The 26,669-nt window shown below is 39.2% G+C and overlaps 1 protein-coding gene across 1 annotated transcript in view; it reads right to left on the bottom strand.

The window, feature by feature from the left end:
- ATP10D (ATPase phospholipid transporting 10D (putative)) overlaps positions 1-26,669 on the bottom strand; it is a 114,752-nt gene that overhangs the window by 52,817 nt on the left and 35,266 nt on the right. Inside the window, exons 4-10 of the mRNA XM_055140494.1 lie at positions 25,131-25,325; positions 20,303-20,507; positions 16,628-16,713; positions 11,516-11,622; positions 8,770-8,901; positions 8,255-8,382; positions 6,710-6,962 (exon numbers count right to left, since the gene is read on the bottom strand). Coding sequence (XP_054996469.1) covers positions 6,710-6,962; positions 8,255-8,382; positions 8,770-8,901; positions 11,516-11,622; positions 16,628-16,713; positions 20,303-20,507; positions 25,131-25,325 — 1,106 coding nt within the window. The remainder of the gene's footprint in view (positions 1-6,709; positions 6,963-8,254; positions 8,383-8,769; positions 8,902-11,515; positions 11,623-16,627; positions 16,714-20,302; positions 20,508-25,130; positions 25,326-26,669) is intronic.

The following is a 26,669-nucleotide window of genomic DNA, read 5'->3' as shown; positions in this document are numbered from 1 at the left end:
GGCTGAGGTTGACAAGTCCTTGAGTACCTAAAGAAATGTATTAATGCCATATCATTTTAAAAATAGAGTCTATAAAATACCTATAAGTAGGAAGGCTATACTTTAGGAATTTCTTCTAGCCATCATTAAGGAAATCTGTAATCAGGCAACCATGTAATTAGTATAATGTCAAAGAGCTCAACTATTACTGCAGGACAAACTTGCTCAATGAGTTACAACAGTGCAATCCAGGTAATATGGATTTTAATAACTTTGTGAAGCTCCAAGTGAATGAACCAGGAAAATTACAATGTGATCAAAGAACAAAGTTACTGGGGCGATATCTCTAGACTTAGTAAGAATTTTTCAAAAACTGGGTATAAGAATCAAAGAATTATTTTCATACTGATAAGCTTAATTTATCCTAGTGACATGAAGATTTTCCATGTCTCTTAAAGAAAGTTCTAATTGGTTCCTTAAATTATAGGATTTTTTTGTTTGCTTGCTTTTTGGTGGAGCCCATGCCCAGCAGTACTAGGGGCTTACTCATAGCTATGTGCTCAGAGATCACGTCTGGCAGTGCTCAAGGGACTCTAAACGGTAGCAGGGACTGGACCAAGGTTAGCTGTGTGCAAAGAATGTGCTTTATCCACTATACTCTCTCTCTCTCTCTAGCCCCAAAGTGTAGTTGTTCTTTTTTGTGACTAATATGAAAAAATATCCATTGTGCCATTTTCCCTTTGTCTCAAAGTAGGTAAAGTAGTATAGCTTAACTACTAAATTCTGTTTCTTATATAATACCTATGGGCAGAGCCTGGCAAGCTACCCGTGGTGTATTCGATATGCCAAAAACAGTAACAGTAGGTCTCATTCCCCTGACCCTGAAAGAGCTTCCAATCATTGGGAAAGACGAGTAAGGAGAGGCTGCTAAAATCTCAGGGCTGGGAGGAATAGAGATGTTACTGGTGCTCCCTCGAGGAAGTCAACGAACAATGGGATGACAGTGATATAGTGATAGAGTGATATAATACCTAATCTGCGTTCTCTTCAAATACCTAGTAACCAATTTATGGTCACTCTTCCTTGCACTGCTGTGACAGTTAGTTGAGTGAGCAAAAGATTATGGAACAAAAAGTTCATCACAGTGGTTTTCAACTGTCAGTCCAGGAACCAAAGTTGTTATGCAGGCATAAAAACGTTGTAAAACATTTAGCACTCTCTCTCTAATGTGCTTTCCAATGGGCAAGGAAAGGGGGTAACAAGACTGAACAGCACAGCACTCTCAGATAAATGTCTTCCATTTCTTGTTCACATATCTTCCATCAAACACTTTGCTATAAACAAATTCCCCAAACACTTCTAATGTGCCAACTTTAAGCTACTTGAAAACACCACACTCAGCTGAGCTTCTTCCAACTCTATCATCCTTGTATTTCCAATAAACAAACTGGTCTAAACAACTTTCTCGTACATTTCCAGCATTCCAAGAACTTCTTCAAGGCCTTGAACCTTGATCAGTTCAAAACCCGTCCTACAAAACTGACAGCTGGAAAATCCAATCAACACGGATCAAGAATACAACTTTAATCTCTGACACACAATAAGGTTTGTCTTTTTAATAGTGTATAGCATGTCCAGATAACAAGAGTCTTTTTGGGAAATCCTCATGTACTCCTTCCCGTAGCACTGTTGCACTGTCATCCTGTTGTTCATCAATTTGCTCAAGCGGGCACCAGTAACATGTCCATTGTGAGACTTGTTACTGTTTTTGGCATATCAAATATGCCATGGGTAGCTTGCCAGGCTCTGCCATGCGGGCAGATACTCTCAGTAGCTTGCCAGGTTCTCCGAGGGGGATGGAGGAATCGAATCCGGGATGGCTGCATGCAAGGAAAATGCCCCACCCGCTGTGCTATCGCTCCAGCCCATCCTTATAGAATTAAAAACAACTTAACACACACAGAAGCTTGCCCGTCACAGTAGCTCCTGGCCCCTTTCCCTGTCTTTAGCTAGCAGCAATCGAGACACTGCAAGTTTCCTCTCTAGGTTTCCCATGCCATTCTTCCTCTCACTATGCTTCAGACAAATCCAAGTTGGGGCGCATATTCTACAACATTCCTGAGTAATTGGACCATCTCAACTACTTTCACAGTAATCCAAAAATGAAAAGTCTAATAAACTGTCTCACGTAGAAGAACCTAGTGGCTGAGGAGATGACTCCAAGGGTCCAAGCACAGGTTCTGCATTCAGGACACCCAGTTTCAACTTGGCATCTCACAGTGCCCTGAGCATTGCCATGAGAGATCTCAAACACTGGTTTGGGGACAAAAGTATTTTGGGGTTTCTTTTTTTGGGGGGGGCGTGGACCACATCCAGTGTTGGGATCACTCTTGGAGGGCTCAGGGACCATATGTGGTATTAGGAATCAAACCTGCATGCAAGACAAGCACATTACCCTCTGAAACTATCTGTACACCCTCCCCTCACCCCACAAACCCAACTTTTTAATCTAGAACATCTTAAAAATAAGTGACATAGTTTGAGCCCAAAGTGATAGTACTGTGGGTACAGTATTTGCCTTCCATGCAGCCAACCTAGGTTCAATCCCATCATCCCATATGGTCCCCTAAACACTGCCAGGAGTGATTCCTGAGTACAGAGCCAGCAGCAACTTTAGTATTGCTGGGTGTGGCCAAAATACAAACAAATGGAAAAAATTACATGGTTTACTTGTCTTTTAGATGTGATCCAAAGGGAAAAAAAGAAAAAGACAGTGAAAAATTAAGAAAATAGTTAATCTGGATGTATTAAGGGCTGGAGAGATAACAGGCACCAAGGGCACAGACCTCATATACACAGAAACCCAGTTTGATCCCTGGCACTACATGGCCCCCTGAACATTGCCCACTGTGGCCCAGAGGTCTCTGATTTCTGGCAGGGAGGCTAGGATGATTCCCGGTACCAGAGACTAAGCGTCCACCATCTTCAGCCCTAGCTGATTGGCTGATAATTGCATGAAATAATGGCTGAAATACCCAATTAGGAAACCTCTAATCATACCAGCCAGCCCAGCTAGGCCCCTGGAAAGCCCCCATTAGGGCTTGAAAAGCCCCACAAATTCACAACTAGGAAGCTGCACTCATATACTAATATTATTCCATTCCTTATCACAAGGGGTTGCTGGCAGGGAGGCCGCCTAATGAATGTAAGATACTGATGACGGGAATGAGCCTACTGGAACTCTCAGTGACTTTGCCATCTTTCATAAATCCAAAACCACACACTGAGCTTCAAAGTTCCATTTTTCAAAGAGGCATTCTCTTTCAGTAATCTGTCTGAGCAGTTTTATTTTTAATATGCATATAAATCACATAGCTACAGGGTTAGAAGAAATTTTAATTAAATTTTTTGATAAAAAATTTTTAATTAAAATTTTTAAGTGGGACCTGAAATGCTAAATTTATAATACACACCCAGCTGTTGCTGATGCGGCTTTTAGTTCCTGAACCAAAATATTTCCAGGTTGCAAGATTTTCAAACATGAAATGGTGTCACTCTCTGCACACAGTTCAATACCGTATGTATGTGTTATGTCCTAGAGGCACTATTATTCCTGAGACTTTCTCCGAGGCAATGCTCTTGCTAAGAAATGCTGAGAGTTTCACTAGTTTTCATTTCATGAAAAAAATGAAATGTCTCAGAATTAAGTTCTGGGGATAGATATCTGGCACCAAAACTGTCTACTACCTACATGATGAGCGCACGCGCACACACACACACACACACACACACACACACACACACACACACACTCGAGCGCTTGTTTTGAAACCATTGCCAACAAAAGACCAGAAATCTTGGATGTGTCGGTAGTAGAATAGTATTCACAGGCTATAATTAGTTCCTTCCAGAAATAGAGCAAAACTCCTCACATCATGAACAGGCATCTCATCTGTCCTAGTTCAGTCACTTGCTCTCTTCTCACATGATGGGAGACAAGCATACACTGGGCAGGAATATGTTTGCTCATGGATGAAGGATGGAGAGAGCTGCTATATTTATAGCTGTGGGAGACATACCCATCAATATTTCAGGGACCCTGGGCTACTCCCATTGATGCCTGAGGCATGATAGGGGGGCTGTGGCATGCAGTTCTAAGGATTCAGTCCAGGGCCTCATATATGCTTAGGTATGTACTCTGCATCCATAACACTGCTTTGAGCTCTTTTAGAGGTTTTAAATACAAAATATTAACTGCTACAAAATCAGTGTTTGCCACCATTTATTTTGTAAAACATCACTGCTCGGAAATTGGGATAGATAGCTATGAAATTCTTGAAAACACGAGCCTCACAAATGAGCACAGAAGGGAAGTTCAGAGAGAAACTAAAGCATCATTTACCACCACAAAATTACCAACAACCTAAACTAAAAGCAGCTTAGTTACATAAATAATGGCAGTTTTTACAATAAAATGCAGCGAAACACTGAAAGAATAAGTGGAAAATGGAAAGGTAGCCCTAGTAAAGTCTCGTGTGAAATGGTTAGAGGGCTGTAGAGGCAGCTCCGAAGACCGGAGCTCTCGAGCTCTGCATGTGCAAACCCCAGGCTGTATCGCCTTCACCACCTGGTTCTCCAGTCACTGTTGGGAACGGCCCCACAGCACTGCCAGGTGTGGTCCAAAAATGGGAAAAGGATATCTCAATACCAGCCCAGTGAAAGACCAAGAAAGAGGACAAAGCAATCCTGCACCCACACTCCAGATTCACAGAAGCCACGGGTTATTGTGTGATTCATTATGGGACAGAAAAATAACACAGTGATGAACAATGACTAAGGAAGTTTTGCCACACAGTAGATAATATCAGATTTATATCAAAATTATTTAACAATTGACTTCACACAAGGGCACAAAAAATAATTAACTCTAGCCATAGTGAACCTAGGGGAAGACATATCTATGGACTGAGCGTAAACTGAAGGAGATAAACTCATTAGCAAAATGAGAAAAAGACAGGGTCAGTTTACTAAGTATATTCAAATAGGCACTGTCACTGCCACTGTCACTGTCATCCCATTGCTCATCAATTTGCTCGAGCGGGCACCAGTAACGTCTCTATCGTGAGACTTATTATTGTTTTTGGCATACCGATTACGCCATGGGTAGCTTGCCAGGCTTTGCCGTGCTGGCGGGATACTCTTGGTAGCTTGCCGGGCTCTCCGAGAGGGGCTGAGGAATATGAAACTGGGTTGGCCGCATGCAAGGCGAACACCCTACCCACTGCGCTATCGCTCCAGCCCTCAAATAGGCAATAAACAGAAATTTAAGTATCTCACTATGAATTGGAAACAAAACAATGACATGTTAACTATTCTACAATAATCCAACAGATAAAAAGAAGTGATTTATCCCACTATGAAAAACAAGTAGGGAGGTGTGAGAGTGGAATTAGCATATTTTCAAGCTAGATTTTGTCAGTTCTACAAACTTTTATCTATGCATACCTTTTATTTGTTGTTGCTGTCCTGGAATCAAACCCAGGGCTTCGGGTGCAATACAAGTGCCCCACTGCTGAGCTACAGCCCTGATCCAAAGTCTAATTCTTTAAGAGAGTTTGGTGTTTTATTTTGCTTTTTTTTTTTTTTTTGCAGAGGGAAATATTCAGAGATGCTTAAGGCTTACTCCTGGCTCTTTTCTCTGGAATTACTCCTGGAAGTGTTTGGGGGACCATATGGGGTACTGGGGATCAAGCCTGGGCTGGCCATGTGCAAAGCAAGCGCTACCCACTATACTATAGCTCTGGCCCCAAGAAAGTCTGTAATGCATGTATTTATCTCCTCAGTTCCAAAAGTTTAACTCATATTCTTTTTTTTTTTTGCTTTTTTTTTTTGCGGGGGGTCACACCTGGCGATGCACAGGGGTTACTCCCGGCTCTGCACTCAGGAATCACCCCGGCGGTGCTCAGGGGACCATATGGGATGCTGGGAATTGAACCTGGGTCAGCGGCGCGCAAGGCAAATGCCTTACCCACTGTGCTATTGCTCCAGCCCCTAACTCATATTCTTTATCCTTAACCAGATGCCCTTAACTGAGACTTGATGGACACCCACAGACCGAATGATGGAATGAGGGGAGAGCTATTGTACCTTTGGAATTTATTTCAAAATACTTTTTAGGGAGAAGCTCCCTCATTTCATTAGATTTTCAAATATATCTTTCAGTATCATTATCACTATCCCAATTCCCCAACTTCCACAGGGAATTTCCTTTCCCTGCAAAGAAACCTGATAGTAGACTCCCTAACTTTGACCTACAAACTTTTGAGAGACAAGAGTGAAACTTATTTGCCATTTGGATAATTAAGTAGCACTGTGGCACTGTGATCTTGTTGTTAATCGATTTGCTTGAGCGGGCACCAGTAACATCTCCATTGTGAGACTTGTTACTGTTTTTGGGATATCGAATACACCACGGGTAGCTTGCCAAGCTCTCCCGTGAAGGCGGGATATTCTCGGTAGCTTACCGGGCTCTCCGAGAGGGATGGAGGAATCGAACCCAGGTCAGCCACGTGCAAGGCAAACACCCTACCTGCTGTGCTCCAGTCCGGATAATTAAGTACCTAATGTTTAAACACAGTACTTCTATACCAGGATTACCAGACATGTAAAAAAATTCAGGAAAACAAAACTAAAAGGTTAAAGTTGTTGTTTCGGAAAACCCAACACTCACCATTTTCTTCATGGCAGTAATCAAAACCTCCCACACTGCATCTTCGAAAGACCATCTTATTCTCAGTCAGAGTTCCCGTCTTATCAGAAAAGAGGTACTGGATCTGTCCTAGATCCTCAGCAATGTTCAGGGCTCGACACTGGATAGAAGAATCCATTTTCTCATTGTAGAAATCCATATCGCTTTGAATAAAATATATTTGGCCAAGTTTCACAATTTCAATGGAAACATAGAGAGAAATGGGAATCAATACCTGAAAGAACCAATAAAAAATATTAAATGAGGGACACAGAAGGATGTGAAACCAAGCAGGGCCAGAAGAGTGGTGCATATATTTTTTTAATTTTTTTAAAATTTTATTGAATCTGGGGCTGGAGAGATAGCACAGCGGGTAGGGCGTTTGCCTTGCACGCGGCCGACCCAGGTTCGAATCCCAGCATCCCATATGGTCCCCTGAGCACCGCCAGGGGTAATTCCTGAGTGAAGAGCCAGGAGTAACCCCTGTGCATCGCCAGGTGTGACCCAAAAACCAAAAAAAAAAAAAAAAAAAAAAAAAAAAATTTATTGAATCTGGGGCTGGAGAGATAGCACAGCGGGTAGGGCGTTTGCCTTGCACGCGGCCGACCCGGGTTCAAATCCCAGCATCCCATATGGTCCCCTGAGCATGGCCGGGGTAATTCCTGAGTGCAGAGCCAGGAGTAATCCCTGTGCATCGCCAGGTGTGACCCAAAAAGAAAAAAAAAATTTTATTGAATCACCGTGAGATACTTAAAAGCTTTCATGTTTGGGTTACAATCTCACAATGATCAAACACCCATCCCTCCACCAGTGCACATTCCCCACCACCAATATCCCGGGTATACCCCCCCTTTCCCACCCTCCCCCTGCCGCCATGGCAGACAATATTCCCCATACTCTCTCTCTCTACTTTTGGGCATTACGGCTTGCAACACAGACACTGAGAGGTCATCATGTTTGGTCCATTATCTACTTTCAGCATGCATCTCCCATCCCAACTGGTTCCTCCAGCCATCATTTTCTTAGTGATCCCTTCTGTATTCCATCTGCCTTCTCCCCTCTGCTCATGAAGCAGTCTTCCAGCTATGGGGAAATCCCCCTGGCCCTTGTACCTACGGTCCTTGGGTGTCAGCCTCATGTGATGTTATTCTATACTCCACAAATGAGTGCAGTCCTTCTATGTCTGTCCCTCTCTTTCTGACTCATTTCACTTAGCATGATATCTCCATGTCTATCCATTTATAAGCAAATTTCATGTCTTCATCTCTCCTAATAGCTGCATAGTATTCCTTTGTGTAGATGCAAGTGGTGCAGATATTAAAACTGATAAGGAGCTGAGGGCCCACCTAGGACAGCACCTCCCCTACATGTGTGTAAGGCCCTAGACCTGATTGCCAGCATGGTGTATGCCTTTTGGGTGTGGCTCCAGTGGCTCCGGCACACTGCCGGGATAGAGCACTGCCAGGACTGGCCCGTAAAACAACTAAGCAAGTAATAAAGTGAAATGATGCCCTTGATATAAATTACCTGTAACAAAATGATCATGGTCCAAAACATATAGAATCCTGCCAGCACTGGTGATATCACATGACCGTCAGGCTCAGGGATGTTAAAGAAGGGAATGTTCTCATATCTGTTCAACCAGATTCCATTACCTGGAGTAGACGGACAGCAAACAGATGGGTATAGAGATACGCTGCAGGCACATTTCACAATTCTATAAGTTTGTTTCCAAAGAATGAGAGATGAGAGTATTTATTTCAGTTTGTTCTTGAAAATAGGTAATATACTTTAACTCTCTTTCTCTTTAAGGCTCTTCCTCGGACCCTTCAGAACTGTGGCATCAGAAAATTGGATTCAATCAAAATTTTTCAGGTGCACAAGGAGAAAGACAAAGATATAAGGGGGGAAATAATTGACAAATCAAACCTCCCTTACACATTATGAAGCTTAACATTCATAATGTGTGTCCTTTTGAAAACAAAATAATTTCCCAAAGATCGTCCTGCTGAAAAGATGTGAGAGAATGACATTTTACCTACCCAGTGCACCAGTTAAACACATGATAACCAAAAGTAGGACACACCAGAGGACATCGGTATTGGCTCTTCTTTCTAATTTACTACGCTTATACCTGGGACCGCTGTTGTTCAGCATTGCTTTGGTTTCATGGCCTACAGAGGAAATGCATTATGTCAGAAAAGATGCAAATAAAAACCAGATAGCAAGCACCATATTAAAAAAATCTCTTTGGTAAATTGCCTACGATACAGGTGCAAATATATTTCAAGTCTTTCCCTGATCTAGCTAGCACTGTAACACAGTAGCACTGTCATCCCATTGCTCGAGTGGGCACCAGTAACGTCTCCATCGTAAGATTTGTTATTACTGTGTTTGGCATATTGAATACGCCACAGGGAGCTTGCCAGGCTCTGCCATGTGGGCAGGATATTCTCAGTAGCTTGTCTGGCTCTCTGAGAGGGACGGAGGAATCGAACCCAGGTTAGCCACCTGCAAGGCAAACACCCTACCCGCTGTGCTATTGCTCCAGTCCTCAATTTAATTAGAAAATAAATAAATAAATAAACAAAAGTTACATTTTTGAAGACACATTTCCCTTTCTTAAATTTTTCTTTTATTGAATGACCACGAGATACAGCTACAAAGCTTTTATGTTTGAGTTTCAGTCATACAATGATCAAACATCTATCCTTCCACCAGTGCACATTCTCCACCACCAATGTCCCCAGTATCCCCACCCTCATTCCTTCCCTCCCCCTGCCTCTATGGCAGACAATTTCCCCCATACTCTCTACATTTGGGCATTATGGTGTGCAATACAGATACTGAGAGGCTATCATGTTTGGTTTTTTATCTACTTTCAGCCCATACTTCCCATCCTGAGTGATCCCTCCAACCATCATTGACCTAGTGATCCCTTCTCCATCCCAGCTGTCTTCTCCCCCAGTTCATGAAGCAGGCTTCCAACCATGGAGCAATATTCCTGGTCCTTGTCTCTACTGTGCTTGGGTGTCAGTCTCATATTATGTCATTTTATATTCCACAAATGAGTACAGTCATTCTATGTCTGTCCCTCTCTTTCTGACTCATTTCACTTAGCATGATACTTTCCATGTCCATCTACTTATAAGCAAATTTTATGACTTCATCTTTCCTAACAGCTGTATAGTATTTCATTGTGTAGATGTACTAAAGTTTCTTTAACCAATCGAATGTTCTTGGGTACTTGGGTTGTTTCCAGATTCTGGCTATTGTGAACAGTGCTGCAATGAACATACAGGTGCAGATGTTTTTGCACCCTCAGGATATATTCCCAGAAGTGGTATTTCAGGGTCATATGGAAGCTCAATTTCTAGTTTTTGAAGGAATGCCGATATTGTTTTCCAAAAAGGCTGGACCAGTCAGCATTCCCACCAACAATGAAAGAGAGTCCCTTTCTCCCCGTATCCACACCAGCATTAGTGATTCTTGTTCTTTTTGATGTGTGCAAGTCTCTGTGGTGTGAGATGATATCTCATTATTGCTTTGATTTTCAGATCCCTGATGATTATGATAAGATGCAAATCAAAACAACAATAAAAAAAGTTAGTAGAGCATTTTTTCATGTGCCTTCTGGCCATTTGTATTTCTATTTTGAGAAAGCTTCTGTTGAAGTTTTTTTCTTGTACAATTCTACTAGTGTCTTGTATATCCTGGATATTAACCCCTGATCATATGGGCATTGGGTAAATATTCTTTCCCATTCTGTGGACTCTCTCTGTATTTTGGTCACTGTTTCTTTTGAGGTGCAGACGCCCCTTAGTTTAATGTAGTCTCTCGTTTCCACTTGCTTGGTCAGTGGTGTGTCGTCCTTAAAGATGCTTTTTATCTTCAATGTCACAGAGGATTCTGCCTAATTTTTGTCCATGTACCTTGTGGATTTACTCAGGTCTGATATTGAGGTGTTTAATTCGTTTTGATCTGACTTTCGTGCCTGGCATTAGACAGAAGTTGGAATTCATTTTTGTGTAGGAAGCTGTCCAGTTTCCCCAGCACCACTTGTTGAAGAGGTTTTTCTTTTCCACTTCACATTTCTTGTGCCTTTTTCAAGGTTAAGTGATTATATGTTTGAGAGTCTGTGACAGAATATTCAACTCTGTTCCATTGATCTGCGGGTCTGTTTCTAGTTCAATACCATGCTGTTTTAATTACTACTGCTTTGTAGTACAGTTTGAAGTTGGGGAAGGTGATGCCACCCATCTTCTTTTTCCCAAGGATTGCTTTAGCTATTCGTGGGGGTTTATTGTTCCATATGAATTTCAGGAGCGTTTTGTCTGTTTCTCTGAAAAATGTCATGGGTATCCTGATAGGGACTGCATTAAATCTATATAGTGCTTTAGGGAGTATTGCCATTTTGACAATGTTAATCCTCCCTATCCATGAGCAGGGAATGTGTCTCCATTTCCTTGTGTCCTCTTTTATTTCTTGAAGTACTCTTTTGTAATTTTCTTTGTAAAAGTCCTTCACCTCTTTAGTTCAGCTGATTCTAAGATACTTGATTTTCTGAGACACTATTGTGAATGGGATTTATTTTTTTAATATCTCTTTCTTCTCTCTCATTATTTGTATATAGGAAAGCCATGGACTTTTAGGTGTTGATTTTGTAACTTGCCACATTACTATATAAACCTAAAGACAACTTTGCCTCACTGCAATTTCTGTACATGAAAAATGTCAATTTGAAGAGCACAGAGAAGGAAACAATGAAAAATAAGAGGTATCACCAACCTGCATAAACCACAATGCCCACCACGGCCTCTGTGTTTCTGATGGTGCAGCCTCGAAGCAAGAGATTTTCTTTACTGAGTCCCACACGTTCTTTGTTGGAATGTTCTCTGCAAGAGATGGCATACAGACTCATTTAGTCTCATTTCTAAACACCAAAAGTAGAGATAGGAAATAAAAACTATGGCTTTTGAGTTTCCTTTTTCTTTCTTTTTCTTTGTGTTTTTATTTATTTTCCTTTTGATATTTTCAGGGCCATACCCAGTTGTGTTCAGGGAGACTCTCAACACAGAACACAGGAAAAGTTTCAACTCTCTGGTCCGTTTGTTCTTGCTGTATCAAAGTTATATACTTTGGCTGAAGACATATTTCATGAATTCTTGTTTGTTTGTTTTGGTTTTGGGGTCACACCCAGCAATGCTCAGGGATTACTCCTGGCTCTGCACTCAGGAATTATTTTTGGTGGCTCTTGGGGGGCCATATGGCATGCTGGGGATCAAACCCAGGTCAGCCATGTGCGAAGCAAGGGCCTTATCCATTGTATTATCTCTCTGACCTAAGATTCAATGAATTCTACTATCATTGTTTTCCATTCGTCAGTTTGTCAACTTTGCATACAAAAACTCAAAAATATTTCCAAATAAAGAACTGGATCTCTAATGGAAATTGCATTTCAGGGGAACTTAGTACCTCAACACAGAAAGTACTTGGTTGAAATTAGAAAACAGTTACATTCAACCAGCTGAAATCAAGGACCATTCTAGGGCCCAGAATATAGGCAGTGATAATGAGTGATTGCTAAAATCACTAGGTGAAAGTTTGGTGGAGAACTTTATAATAAAAGGATAAGGTTGACAGTACCAGTCATAACTCCCAATGATCAGAGGAAACATGACAGGCCACCAGAAGTGACAGAATATATCCCTATAGGGGTTGAATAGAGCCTCTATTAGGGCTATCAATCTGGAAGGAAAGAGCAAGCTTTAGGGGTACTATGGAGCCTTTGAAACTATTTGCAATATGACGTGTGTGTATGTGCATGTGGGTGTGTCTATGTGAGACAGACTTTGTCAATTTCTATAAGCAGAAACCATTTCTTTCATCACTCTGAAGTGTTCCTGACAGTTTACAGGAATGTGAGAGCCAGAGTAACACTCTGAAAACACTAGCACAAGGAGGATGCAGTTAACCATAACTAAAATGTGGCCATCTCTGCAGACAAAGTGACCTTGTCCACTCAATAGATGAGCAGCATGGGACCACATAGAGAAATATATATATATATATACATATATATATACACACACACATATATATATATATACATATGTATATATATTCTCTTATAAAGAGAAAATTTAGTGACATTTCCACCAAATGCAACATACAAACCTAGTTTTGATATTGGTTAGAATAAATTGGCTACATATAGATAATTTTTTGAGATAACTCAGGAAATTTGATCTGGGGCTGGAGTGATAGCACAGCGGGTAGGGCATTTGCCTTGCACACGGCCAACCCAGATTCGATTCCCAGCATCCCATATGGTCCCCTGAGCACTGCCAGGAGTAATTTCTGGTGCAGAGCCACGAGTAACCCCTGTGTATTGCCGGTATGACCCAAAAAGCAAAAAAAAAAAAAAAAAAAAAAAAAAATTTGATCAAAGCCAAGACATTAGATTATATCAAGAACTATCTTATTCTTATTTCTCAGTTGAGCATGATAACGGTAGGGCTGTGATTGTTTCTGAAAAGACCACTTTCTGCACATATTCTCAATGACGTTGTTGTAACTAAAATGTATGTAACAAAAATGATGGGACATAGAGATGGGGAAAGGAAAAGGAAGAATGAATGAAACAAAATTGACAGTACAGTTAACACTGATGAAAATTCAGAGGTTCCTCACTACACATTTCTTCCTACTTCTGTTAGTACAGGTGTTTTTTAGTTTAAACATTATCAAAGCAATTACTTTATTAAATTATTATAGTGGCAAAAATACACTGTGGCATTATACACCAAATAACAATGTGGTGCCAAGGATACAGTTAGAATTGGCTATATGTATCTTAACCCCTGTACTATCTCTGGCCCCCTAAACTTTAATTTTAATAAGGCTTTCTTATTTACTTTTTTCTGTTTTGCCTTTTCCATAATGTCATATAATTTGTTCTCTGGGAAGAGCTTCTTTGAACATTTCTTTTTTTTTTTTTTCCTGCTTTTTGGGTCACACCCGGTGATACACAGGGGTTACTCCTGGCTCATGCACTCAGGAATTACTCCTGGCGGTGCTCAGGGGACCATATGGGATGCTGGGAATTGAACCTGGGTCAGCCGTGTGCAAGGCAAACACCCTACCTGATGTGCTATCTCTCCAGCCCCTTCTTTGAACCCTTCTTAAACTAGACTTCAACTGCTAATAAAGTGCCGCAATTTCTGCTTCTCTAAAAAATCTAATTCTCCTTTACATTTGAGGGCTATTTTATTCCCAGGGAACTAAATTCTAATTTAGTAGTTTGGCTTTCTTTCAGCAGGTTACATTCTTAAATTTACTCATTTTGCTTGCATATTTTCTGAAGATATTTATAATCCTTAATCTTGTGTTTCTACTGGCAAGGTGTTTTATTTCTTTGGTGTCTTTTAAGATTTTTTTCCTTTTATTTCCTGCCATATGACTACATCATGTCTATATTAAATATATATATATATAAATATGCTTAAATGTTTATATACATATATTGATATTTACACTGTATGTGGTACAGTATTGCAAAGTTTCTTCATATTTCTGCTGCTTTACCCTTCTTTACCTGGGACTCCTTTTGTATATTTTAGAGTTGTTTGAGGATAAAAATTTAGAGTAGTTTTATTGAATGTTAGATTAATTGATTTATTAGTTTTTTGGGCCACACTGAGGCTTACACACTCTGGTTCTGTCTTTAGACTAGGATAAAATTTTAATGGCTGAAAATTCTACGTTCTGAATATTAAGATGAAATCATACCAAACTTATTCTTCTTTAATGATGAATACTGCTTAAATAAAATTAAGAAGGAAAATAACTTCACACACACACACACAAACATTTACAGGAACCAAGGGGACTATTACCTACAGGAAAATTAACCATTCAAGACTAAAATTATTATGCGCATGTGTGCTTTTAAAAAAGTATCAACATGTATAAAATGAGAATTGATTAAATTACAGAAATTTTAAAATAGAAGAAAATTTACTTAAAGCTTGTTCATTAGCCAATGTTTAGTAGTAGAACTTAAAAACTGGATATAAACTCTGTACCCAAATAATAGAGTTTATGCATTTCTTTTTTTTTTCTTTTTGGGTCACACCTGGCAATGCACAGGGGATACTCCTGGCTCTGCATTCAGGAACCACTCCTGGCAGTGCCCAGAGGACCATATGGGATGTTGGGGATCAAACCTGGGTCGACCACATGCAAGGCAAACGCCTTATCCGCTGTGCTATTGCTCCAGCCCCCAGTTTATGCATTTCTTTAAAAATTACTTTATTTACAAATATTCACCACATACTAATGCCAAAAATCTCTAGCTACCTATACATTCTTTGGTTAATATGCAACAAAATTATAAATTTAGTGAACGATTACCCAAATGGTGGGTAATGCTCAGCAGTGCTCAGGGCTTATTCCTGGCTCTGTGCTCAGATGGTTTGGAGTGCCAGCGATCAAATGAGTCTGTGCAAGGCCTTATCTGCTCCACTATGCTCTGGCCTCCACTAACATTTTTATGAAAATTTCCAACTTTCTAATAAAAGAAACCAGCATGGATTTTTATTGCAATTACATTAAATCTATAAATCAATGTGGAAAAAAATTCAATCAAGTAACAATATTAAAGAGAAATGTATGTTTATTGAATTAGGTCTTTAATTTCTTTGAAAAGCATTCAATTATTTTCAGTATTCAGGTGTGTAGATAGTTTGTCAAATTTACTCTTAAATGTTTAATTTCCCTATGCTTATAACTGAAGTTAAATAATTCCAATATGAATCCCAATAATTATTATGAAAACCTATTGTTTATATACAATATTTTTACAAAATATTTTTATTAGAAATTGTATTATTTAAACATGAAAGGATATATCCTTATATATTGTTAGACCTGACATATTTGATTATCATTAGACTGATATATTTGATTTGCTATAATTTCGTGTACAATTTTTGCACCTATTTTGATAAGAAATATTAATTTTACCTAAAATCACTCTCTTTGCTTTTGGTAATGGGGTAATAGATTTAGGATAATTATGGTATACAAAAAAATTAGAAACCTTTCTCTGGCCCTGTCTCATAAAAAAACTATCACGAAGCAACTATCTCTTAAAAATTAGAAAACCTACATTCAAAAAGAATTAATTACATGATGGGATGAATAAAGCACTTACGTGGCAGAAGTTAGACCTGATATTTGTTAAGACTAAATTATAGGGGGCTGGAGCGATAGCACAGTGGGTAGGGTGTTTGCCTTGGACGCGGCTGACCCGGGTTCGATTCCCAGCATCCCATATGGTCCCCCAGCACTGCCAGGAGTGATTCCTGAGTGCAGAGCCAGGAGTAACCCCTGTGCACTGCTGTGTGTGACCCCAAAAAAAAGCAAAAAAAAAAACTCTAAATTATAGCTTCAATGGGGAAGTAAATGTCCCAGTTAATCCAGAATGCACAACACCATAGTTTACCCAACCTTTTCTTAAATACGTTCATAACTTTTATTATCAAAATTGTCCATCTTCTTCTCTAATTCTGCAAAAGGATAGCATCCTTCCTTTCATGGCCACTTAAAGCAGCTAGTCTGTCCAATAATTCCTTCCAAATACCTAACATTCCTTGACTTGATAGGGAGTAATTCTAAGATATTTTTACACACTTCTTTTAAAGACAAGGTTTATTGTTTAAATATATATGCATAGGTAAATATAAAATTACTAAAATAAGACAAATCTATCAGTGGCTAAACATGTGACTTTAATGATTTAACTTGGGTAAAGTATAAAACAATTTTATTGAGATTAAATACTGTAACAACACACAATTCTACTCTTACCACAAAGATACATCAAGTATCACTCACAGAAAGCCTCGGAATCGATTGAGGTCATTGTTTGGACTTTCACATTCTATCCTACTGGAAAATTTCTCAGGATCAACTTCAGAGTCCTAAAATATAATAATTTTATATATAAATAATATATAATGCTACACATAAAATGATAATGGATAATAATGTGTATAAATGAATATGTATTTAGGTCAAAAACAAAAAGAGTTAGAAGCTAAACCTTTAAGATCTGTTAATCCTTCCACCAATGCTTAATATAAAACTAAATTTATGTTGCAAGTATCCAATGTAGGAGGGTAAGGCATAACAATGAATGAATGAAAGAATGAATGAGTGAATGAGATGAGATGAGATGAGATGAGATGAGATGAGATGAGATGAGATGAGATGAGATGAGATGAGATGGTCTTAGAGCACTAGGGAATATGTGCAGGTGATGAGAATGTCTGAGCCATCTACTGAGGTCCACACAAAACTCTTGACAGCAGAGAGCTTTTTCCACATATTATACACAATCTAGAAGGTACTAAAAGGCTGAGGATAGATACTGCTCTTTACCTGAAAGTTTCTGAGATGAAATGTATTTCTGTGTCTGAACACTCTGAGTACGTATGCATTTTACTATACTAATTTTTAAGTAAATTATACATTAATGTCTTATAAAATATTTAGTGGAACTAATTTTCACAGTCTATCCTACTGGAAAATTTATCAGGATCAACTTCAGAGTCATATATATATGTGTACACATATATATATATATATATATATATATATGTTCCTACATATATAAAATATGTACAAATACACATCTTTTTAGGTCACAAAACAAAAAGAATTAGAGGTTAAACCTTTAAGATAAAAGCATAATGAAATTGCATTAGGAAATCATTATGGAAGGATGAATTAGGAAATCATGGATTAAATAAGTGGTCTACAAACATAAGCATGGACAATGTAAGATATGGATTCAGTAAAATAACCATGTCAATACTATATCATTTATTTGATTAGATATGATTTTCCTAGGTAATAAGAGAAACGTTATTGATATACTGTATAAGATAATATTAAGAATCTCATGGTAAACATGAAAAATAAGTTAAACAATTTGATTTACTAATCATAAACATTTTTAAAGTCCTTTTCATGAACTAGAATCCATATCATACACTTTTAAATAGGTTAACAGTTTATCCTGCAGTTCCTAGATGGTAGGTAGGTATTATAACTAGGTATAATTTATAAATTAAGTAAGCAATACAAAGAGGATCAGGAGAATTTGTTAAAGATATCAAAACAAGGTGTCATTAAAGGTCACTGCAATCTGAAGAATTCACTCCTTGCTATTGTGCTTATTTGTTTGTTTGGTTTTTGGCTCACACTCAGTGGCACTTGGGCTTACTCCTGGCTCTGCAATTGAGGATCATTCAAGACAGGGCTCAGGAGACCACATGGAGTGCTGGGAACTGAACGGGTGAGCCCACTGTGCTATCCAGTCCCAGAGCTGCTCTGCAATGAACCAAAACATACACTGTCCAATCAAATCACATCACCTTCAAAGTAGGTATTGAGTGTTAGGTACGAGAATTCCACGTTCTACAGATTTTTTAACCAGTGTCTCAGGAATACTTACAAAAGTGACAAGGACCATAAATGGAGAAGCAAAGCACTCACAGGGAAGTTTATTTAAAATACCCTGTGATAGCAAGAAAGATGAACTCAGTGCATCATTGTCACGGTCATTGTCATCCTGCTACTCATTGATTTGCTCAAGCGGGCATCAGTAATGCCTCCATTGTGAGACTTGTTTTTACTGTTTTTGGCATATCCAATATGCCACGGGTAGCTTGCCAGGCTCTGCCGTGCAGGCAGGATACTCTCAGTAGCTTGCCGGGCTGTCCGAGAGGGACAGAGGAATCGAACCTGGGTCAGCCATGTGCAAGGCAAATGCCCTACCCGCTAGTTGAAATTTTCTAAAGATAAGGGTCTAGTTAAACTAATCTTTGGCCCATGTATAAGATAAAGAAAATCTGACTTTACAACAATAACTCACTTTTAAAAAGAAAATATCAAGGAAATAGGCCTCTTGACTTACTGGGGGGAGAAACGGTTTCCATTTTTTAAGGGGGGGCCTAGAGGCACTCAAGGGGCCCAGGGATCATTCCCAGCAACACTCTGGCTAGACACAGTGAACAGCTCAACCCCAGGGCCAAAGAAGCAGAGCTGCTGGGTGCTGGGTACCACCAGGCCACCGGCTTTGCTCTGGTGCCTCCAAGTCTACACCCCTCTTCTAGGGATCAAAATCAGTCTAAGGCCATGTGAAATATGTACCCCTGACTGCTGCATCCTATCCTCACTCTTGGCCTCTTGACATTCTTATATATTACTCCATTTGAGTTTAATAGCGACAATACAAGGAGACACCACCATTTTCAGTTTAAGATTAAAAAAAATGTCTTTCAGTGACTTTAATTAAGTTTTAGAGTAGGAATCCTTCAAATTCATGTTAAAATAACTTCCAGTCCTGGCTTTGCTTTCTAGAGTATGTTGAAAAGACTTTTGTGGCACAAGAATCTATAATAGTCTTAAAAGATCGAACTTGGTCCAGTGTTTGCCACTACATGTGGTCCTCTAAGTACCACCATGAGTTATTCCTCAGTATAAAGCCAAGAGTAGGCTCTGAGCATCGGGAAGGGAGGAGAGGGGAGAGAAGGGGAGGGGAGAGGAGAGGAGGGGAGGGAAGAGTTGAGGAGGGGACGAGAGGGGATTGAAGGGAAGGGAAGAGTTATCCCCAACATAGCTGGACACGTTGAGCATGGGTCTAGGGTCTACGTAGAAGCCTGGCTGTGCGGTGAAGGAGGATGAGCATGTGGAGAAACCCCTCTGGGAGCAGTTGAATACAGCTCATTTAACTGCCAAATACACACATTTTTATAGAGCGTCTTGGCTTATAGGAGGTCCAATCACAATAGAGCCTAACACTATCGACCTATCACTTTTTCCTTTCTGCTTTGCCCCTTGCTCTAATCCCTCTCAAGGCTATATGTTGGGGTTAGAATGACTTGCTTAAGTTGTACTCCTGTTTTCTGCATTTCAGGTGTGTATGACTAGGGGGTGGAGTGAGGTTCAAGGCCAGACACATGGTGCAGGCGCCCTGTTTTGCTGTCCTTGCCCACTTGCTCCCTCTTGTGAGGTTTTACTTCAGGGCCCCTTCACAAGGTCAGGTTTATTTTTGCTCCAGTGCCCATGGCCAGCCAGGCCAGGCAGAAGGAAGGAACAAAGGAAGGCAAGAAGGGAGAAAAGAAGGAAAAGAAATGACACATTTCAGGAATAACAACTGACTTTTACCTCTCGCTTCAAAAAACATATTATTTAAACTTAAGAAAGAGAAAATTAGATGGTGATTATTTTTATTGCAAAGTGATTTTCTAAATTGCAAGGTAATTGTTAGATTGCTTAAATTCCACTTCAAAAAATATGATTGACAGACTCAACTGTTAGAAACTCATTATATCATCTTATCATCTCCACTGATAACCGGAACGGAATTAAGCAGCTTACAATTCCAATTTTTAAAATGATACAAAATGAATTTAAAAATCTAGCTAGCCCTGTTAAAATAAGCTCAACCACATTCTGAAAAGAAAATGCTATTAAGTCGCCCACGGAGAATGCATTATTTACCTGCTCTGAATATCCCCGAACCACCTGCCTCTGTTTTAAATTGCTCTCTCCGTCAAGCCCAGAAGTCTCAATGTGACAGATTCCATCTGGATCAGTGGAAAAGAGTAGGAGCAGATCTGCCGGAATGACCTCGTTACAGGAAAGGCGAATGAAGTCCCCGACGGTAACGTCTTTCCAGCATCGGTCGACATATTTTTTTTCTTTTCTATAGTTGAAAATAAAAGTTTCACCAGCAAGACAAAGACACAGTCTTTCTTTTTAAGTTTTGTTTATACTTTCAAGTACGTTGATTTCAAAGGATTAAATTTTAATCAGTTAAATGCAAAAGAGGAAGTCTACATTCCACCACTTGGATTCTCTGAAAATTTGCTTGTTAACTTGCTAACATATTTATATATAAATAAAATACATATATAAAATAATATATATAAAATAAATATATTTTTGACTGCTTATTTCTCTTGGAGAGCCCGGCAAGCTACCGAGAGTATCCAGCCTGCTCGGCAGAGCCTGGCAAGCTACCCGTGCATATTGGATATGCCAAAAACAGTAACAATAAGTCTCTCAATGAGAGACGTTACTGGTGCCTGCTCGAACAAATCGATGAGCAATGGGATGACGGTGACAGTGATATATTTCTAGTGGTTTGCTGTTTTGAGTGTAATTCTGAAATAAGTTAGAATTAATATTTATTTGAAAGACTCACTTATACACAAAGTAATTCTTGGAGCTGCCCTGTGATCAGAACTACAAGGAGCCAGAACTACACAAAATGTATCAAATAGTTAGAATAGCCCACAAGAGAGCTAATTTTTTGTTTGTTTGTTTTATAATTTGGGGGCCCCAACTGACGGTGCACAGAGATTATTCCTAACTCTGCGCTCAAAGATCACTCCTGGCAGACTTGAGGGACATAGATGTACAGATTGAACCCGGGTTAAAAAATACTAAAGAAGTCACATAAATATCCTGCTGCATGCAACATTTCAAGAATCATTAGCACATTATCTTAACACCTCTATTGGCTATAAACATTGCTTGTTTAAATCAACAAAGCAATGTTTATACCAAAGTCCTGAGTCATTCTAGAAAGGAAAATACCAAATTGTATCCCATCCTAGAGAATGAGAGTTGAAATTTGAGAAAGAGGCACAAACTGAAATTTTTTTGGTTTTATTTGTTTTGGGGGCCACACCCAGCAATGCTCTATGCTTAAGGATCTGCTGGTGAGGCCCAGGGTACCATATTTGGTGCCGGGGATAGAACCCGGGTCGGCCTACCCTCTGTACTATTGCTCCAGCACCCCCAACAGTGATTGAATAAAGAAATTAGAGCAGTCAACTCTACGAACCGACAGTAGCAACATTTATTTCTGGAGGGGGTGAGCCTTTAGGATGATCAAGAGTGAGTCAGATGCACAAAAAGTGAGACTGTTAAGTCAGAGTATTTAGGACTAAATGGCAAGATGACACAGGACATAGGAGATTGTGAACATGGTGTGTGAAAGCAATTACAAGTCAAGTGATAAGGCTCCCCATCACACTTACCTAATTCTGAAATTCATAATGGTGGTAGACTTGAAATGAGGCTATGCTTTTTTCCCTGATAGAGACTAAAATGAGTAAGAGGATTTACATCTTCTCTCGGAACCTAAATCTTAAAACTTCACGAAGCTGTTGGGTTCACTTGTTAAGAAACAAACTAACTTCCTGCTATAGTAACTCACTGATGACCACCCAAGTAAAGCAGGATTGAATAACATATTAGTAAATGAATTTAAGATAGAATTATCCTAGGTCACTCATTACAAAATCATGAAACTTTATGCTTTAGAAAGTAATTCTAAAATCTTACTACTTGTTGGTATTTTGAAACTCCTAAGATCAATAATATAGCAATTTATACAGATCAAAAACAATATAAGCTCCTAAGAGCTATCATGATATCTATTTTTTAAACTTCTAAATCTCTCAGTGCCTACAACACAGCAGGTATAAAAATTTTGAATAGTGTTGAATAATTTTATCTTCAACACATTTCTTTTATCCTTAAAACCTTTCCACTTTACAAAAGGTAGTGATATAAAGGCAATCTCAAGAAAGTCATATTTTCATAATAGTTCATTCATTCTACTTTGATTGGGTTGTAATAAGGTTACAGTGTTTATTTTCAATGTAAGCATTTATGGGCTGGAGCCATAGCACAGTGACAGGGCGTTCGACTTTCATGCAGCCGACCTGTGTTCGATTCCTCCGCCCCTCTTGGGGAGCCTGGTAAGCTACCGAGAGTATCGCGCCTGCACGGCAGAGCCTGGCAAGCTACCCGTGGCGTATTGAATATGCCAAAAACAGTAACAAATAAGTTTCACAATTTGAGACGTCACTGGTGCCCGCTCGAACAAATCGATGAGCAATGGGATGACAGTGACATTTATAAGTATTTATTATTTCCCAATACCTTCCCAAAGAAAATTAAAACCTCATGAAATATCACAAATGGCAACTAAGAACTAAATTTTCTTAACAGAAACATTAGTACACATCTTCCAAAGCCTTGCAAAATTTAATGGAATTCAGTGGCCTTATACTTTCTTAATTTTTCTGAGAAGAAATTTGTTCTTTACAATGATTCCTTTTTATTTCATAGAAATTAAAGTTAGTATAGTCAATGAACAAAGCATGGCCTGATAGTCTACTTTTAATTTCTGTATATTTTTATAAATTATTCCACAAACAAGTGGGAGGAGGATGTAAGTACTATTTCTTCTACAATGGTAATCACAAGCGAATTGCACAGAATATATACAAAAAGACTTTAAGAGTTATCTGATTCTATTCAGAACCACAATCATCAAATAAGTATCTTGGGATTAACCGAATAGAATGTTGTGTATTGCCTTTAAATTTAAATTTGATGCAAATGCTCTATAAACAACCTGGAAGGTGCCTGAAAGGACATCCAATGGTGGGGGCAGGCGGGTGGGGAAGAGGGTCTTCCATATAGTGAATTAAAGATATCTAGACTTATAAGGGCTGGAGCGATAGCACAGCGGTTGGGCGTTCGCCTTTCACTCGGTCGACCCGAGTTCGATTCCTCCGCCCCTCTCGGAGAGTATCGAGCCCTCGAGGCAGAACCTGGCAAGCTTCCCGTGTGTATTGGATATGCCAAAAACAGTAACAATAAGTCTCTCAATGAGAGATGTTACTGGTGCCCGCTCGAACAAATCAATGAGCAACAGGATGACAGTGATAAGGTATTACAAGGAGTTCTAAATGAAGGACTAAATGATACAATAATATGACTAGCTACCAGGGGCTGCAGAGGCAACTCTGTGCACTGGGGCATGCGCTTTGCAAACAGGAAGCACTGGTTCGGTCCCCAGCATGTCCCAAGCATGGCCTGGTTCCCTCGGGCACTACCAGCAACTATTTCCAGCACCAAATCAGCAGCAGCTTCTGAGCATATCTGGGTGTGGCCCCCAAACATACCCAAAATAGCTAATGGCTGACTAACCTTTCCTTAGCTATTAGAGAGGGTTAGGTACCATACTTAATGTTCTGAACTATTAGATTAATAGTGAAGGAAACTGAGGGTTAGCTAGCTTATGAAATTGCACCAGTACATATGTGCAAGGATTTGTTTGTAGGGCTGTGTGGTGTGTGGTGCTAGGGAACTACTCCTGGCTCTGTGCTCAGGGGGTCACACCCAGCAGTACTGAGACCATGTAGTGCCAGAGATTGAACCATAATTGGACACATGCAAGGCAAGTACCTTAACCCCTATACTATAAATCTCCCCAGGTCCTAGATAAAGTATTTGAAAAGAGAAATATGTATGGAGAAAGAAGAATGTTTTTAAGTGAGATAGATGAATTTTTTTATTTTAACAAGCTTGACTTCAGACTCTAAAAGTACTAAACCATTCTCTATTAAGTAATATCACTCTCATATTTTTCTTTATTTCTTAAGCACGCTGCTTATCTTTGGGCTTAAATATAAATATTGGTACAGAACTAAGCCAGCACATACTGTACTCAGACAAGTTGTGAGAACTGCTGTGCACTCCATTGGACCACTAGTTCAGTATATTCTGTCTGGCTTCTTACACCTTACAGGTCTTACCTTAGAAGGTATTCACTTGGAACAGAGCTCCAAAATCATACTGTTTATTAAGCATTAGCCTCCAACAAAGAAATAAGAACCCAGGAGTTATATGTAATATACAGAGCAGCACAAAACACCATAACTGACTTTATTCTTGGTAACAGAATCTTTATTTCACAAACACTAGAAATACAGGCATCCAGCAGCGCAAATAGATTTCTGAAAAGACCTCCCATTAGGAATGCCCTCTGCGCTGCAATGGTAAAGTTTTTAAAGGCTTCTAGTTTTGTAAGCATATAAAAAGTAATCTCCATTTCTCACAAATTCTTTCCTCCACCAGTTGCTCTTATCTTCTTAATTTTTTAAAAATTTCTGATCTTGCTCTTCTAAATCCCTCTTCTAATCCCAAATTATAATATCTATGATTAAATCTATTTGCCTTTCTTCTCCTTGTTTAAAGTTTCTGTCTTTCAATCCACTTTTACATAATGAGTCATAAAAGTGTTTGCTTGATCAACTCCTGCACTGACAAAAGCTTAGAAGTTTTTGCTTTCCCATGACTCAAATTAAATCTCCTGTTTGAATACATAATAGTGAAATATTAGTGGAAAATATCAATCCCTACAATAAGGGTTCTGGCAACCCTAAAGGGGGTAACATGTTACACATGTTTCTAAATGATACCCAGTACATGTGTATTCCAAGCAAAGTCCTGTTACACTTACCGGCTATAAACTTTAGTTACTAAATTATTGATCCGTTTGTCAATTTTGTATTTTCGGTAATCTTCCAAGCCATCTTTGATTGCAATAATCGTCAGGACGACTATGAGAGGCAGCATTGTGATTTCCTTTTGGAAAGCTTCCACCAAAGGCACCCAGTTCAGAACAACTAGAAACAGGAAATATAAATTGGCGACTCTGCAACCCAAACACATACAAGAATGGGTTAAAATTATGTGGAAGCTGAAACAAAAAATAAAAATATATCTCAGGTGTTTTTCTACAATCTCTATATTTTTGAAGCTGTTGAGTGGAGAGCTAACAGAATCTTAGAAATATGAATGAAGTACCCAATCACCCCCCATCACAGTATGCATTTTAAAAAATAAGAAACATTTATTAAGTATCTAATATTACTATTGTATAGTGCCAGTTTTGTGCTGTATAACAGATTATATAAAGCATAATATGAAGGATTATTTCCTTTTTTTCTAATGCACAACAAATTGGGGGCTGGGGAGTTAGTACGGGGTTAAGAAGCTTCCCTTACATGTGGTGGACCCCAGTTCGATCCCTGGCACCAGATGATCCACTAGCACCAGTAAGTGTGAACCCAAGCCAAACAACAGATATGGCTTCCCCCTTTCACCCCGCAAAAAATAAATAAATAAATAAATAAATAAATAAATGCAAATTCAGCCAATATCTTGCACAAAATAGATTTAATAACCACAACCACCACCCCTGCCCTCTGCCTCAAAATCCAAACTTCCAGCCTTCAGAAGTCAATCTGTATGTCTAAACATTAGATTCAAATAAGGTTAAAAATAAATAGGAAACACTTTAAGATTTGTTTCCCTTGAGATTAACCCTTCTGTTTCTGCTTATACTCTATCTGGAACCATTTTCTCAGGAACCTTCTCCCTTCTTCTGCTTTTCATAGATTCAAATTGACTCCTACCGTAAATTAGGGGTGAAAAGTTTAAGAGGAAGTTGGTCCCTTTCCTTAAGGCAAACAAGACCTCAATTCTGCCTAGCTCTTGAATTTGTACCACATAGTTTACTTCCTATTACTCATCAAATTTCTCAATTTAAGGGGCCAAAAAGCACAGGAGGTAAGGCACTTCCTTGCGTAAGTACTCTCTGGTTTACCAGCACCACATATGTCTCCCTGAATTACCAGGAGTCACTCCTGGGCATAGAGGTAGGAAAAATCCCTGAACTCCACTGGGGATGACCCATCTCTCTCCCCACCAATTTCTCAAAATAATCTCTCACATTTCTCCTTCTTCACTTACAACTCTTTATACCCTGAATATTTTTTTTCTTAATTCTTAATCCGACTTCATTGGCTTCAATTATTATTTGAAATCCATCATGCCTGTATAGCACTGGCCTTGAACTCTTCAAGTTTCAGATTCTAATCCCACCAAGTGTACTATATTCCAAACTAGCTATGATACAATCACCCCTCAGACAATGATGAAGAACTCCACATTATACTTTAGACATACCCATTATTCCATCACTGACTCTGGAATC

The sequence above is a fragment of the Sorex araneus genome, chromosome 5 (assembly GCF_027595985.1).
Source record: "Sorex araneus isolate mSorAra2 chromosome 5, mSorAra2.pri, whole genome shotgun sequence".
NCBI lineage: Eukaryota > Metazoa > Chordata > Mammalia > Eulipotyphla > Soricidae > Sorex > Sorex araneus.
This window is presented reverse-complemented; position numbering and strand designations above follow the sequence as displayed.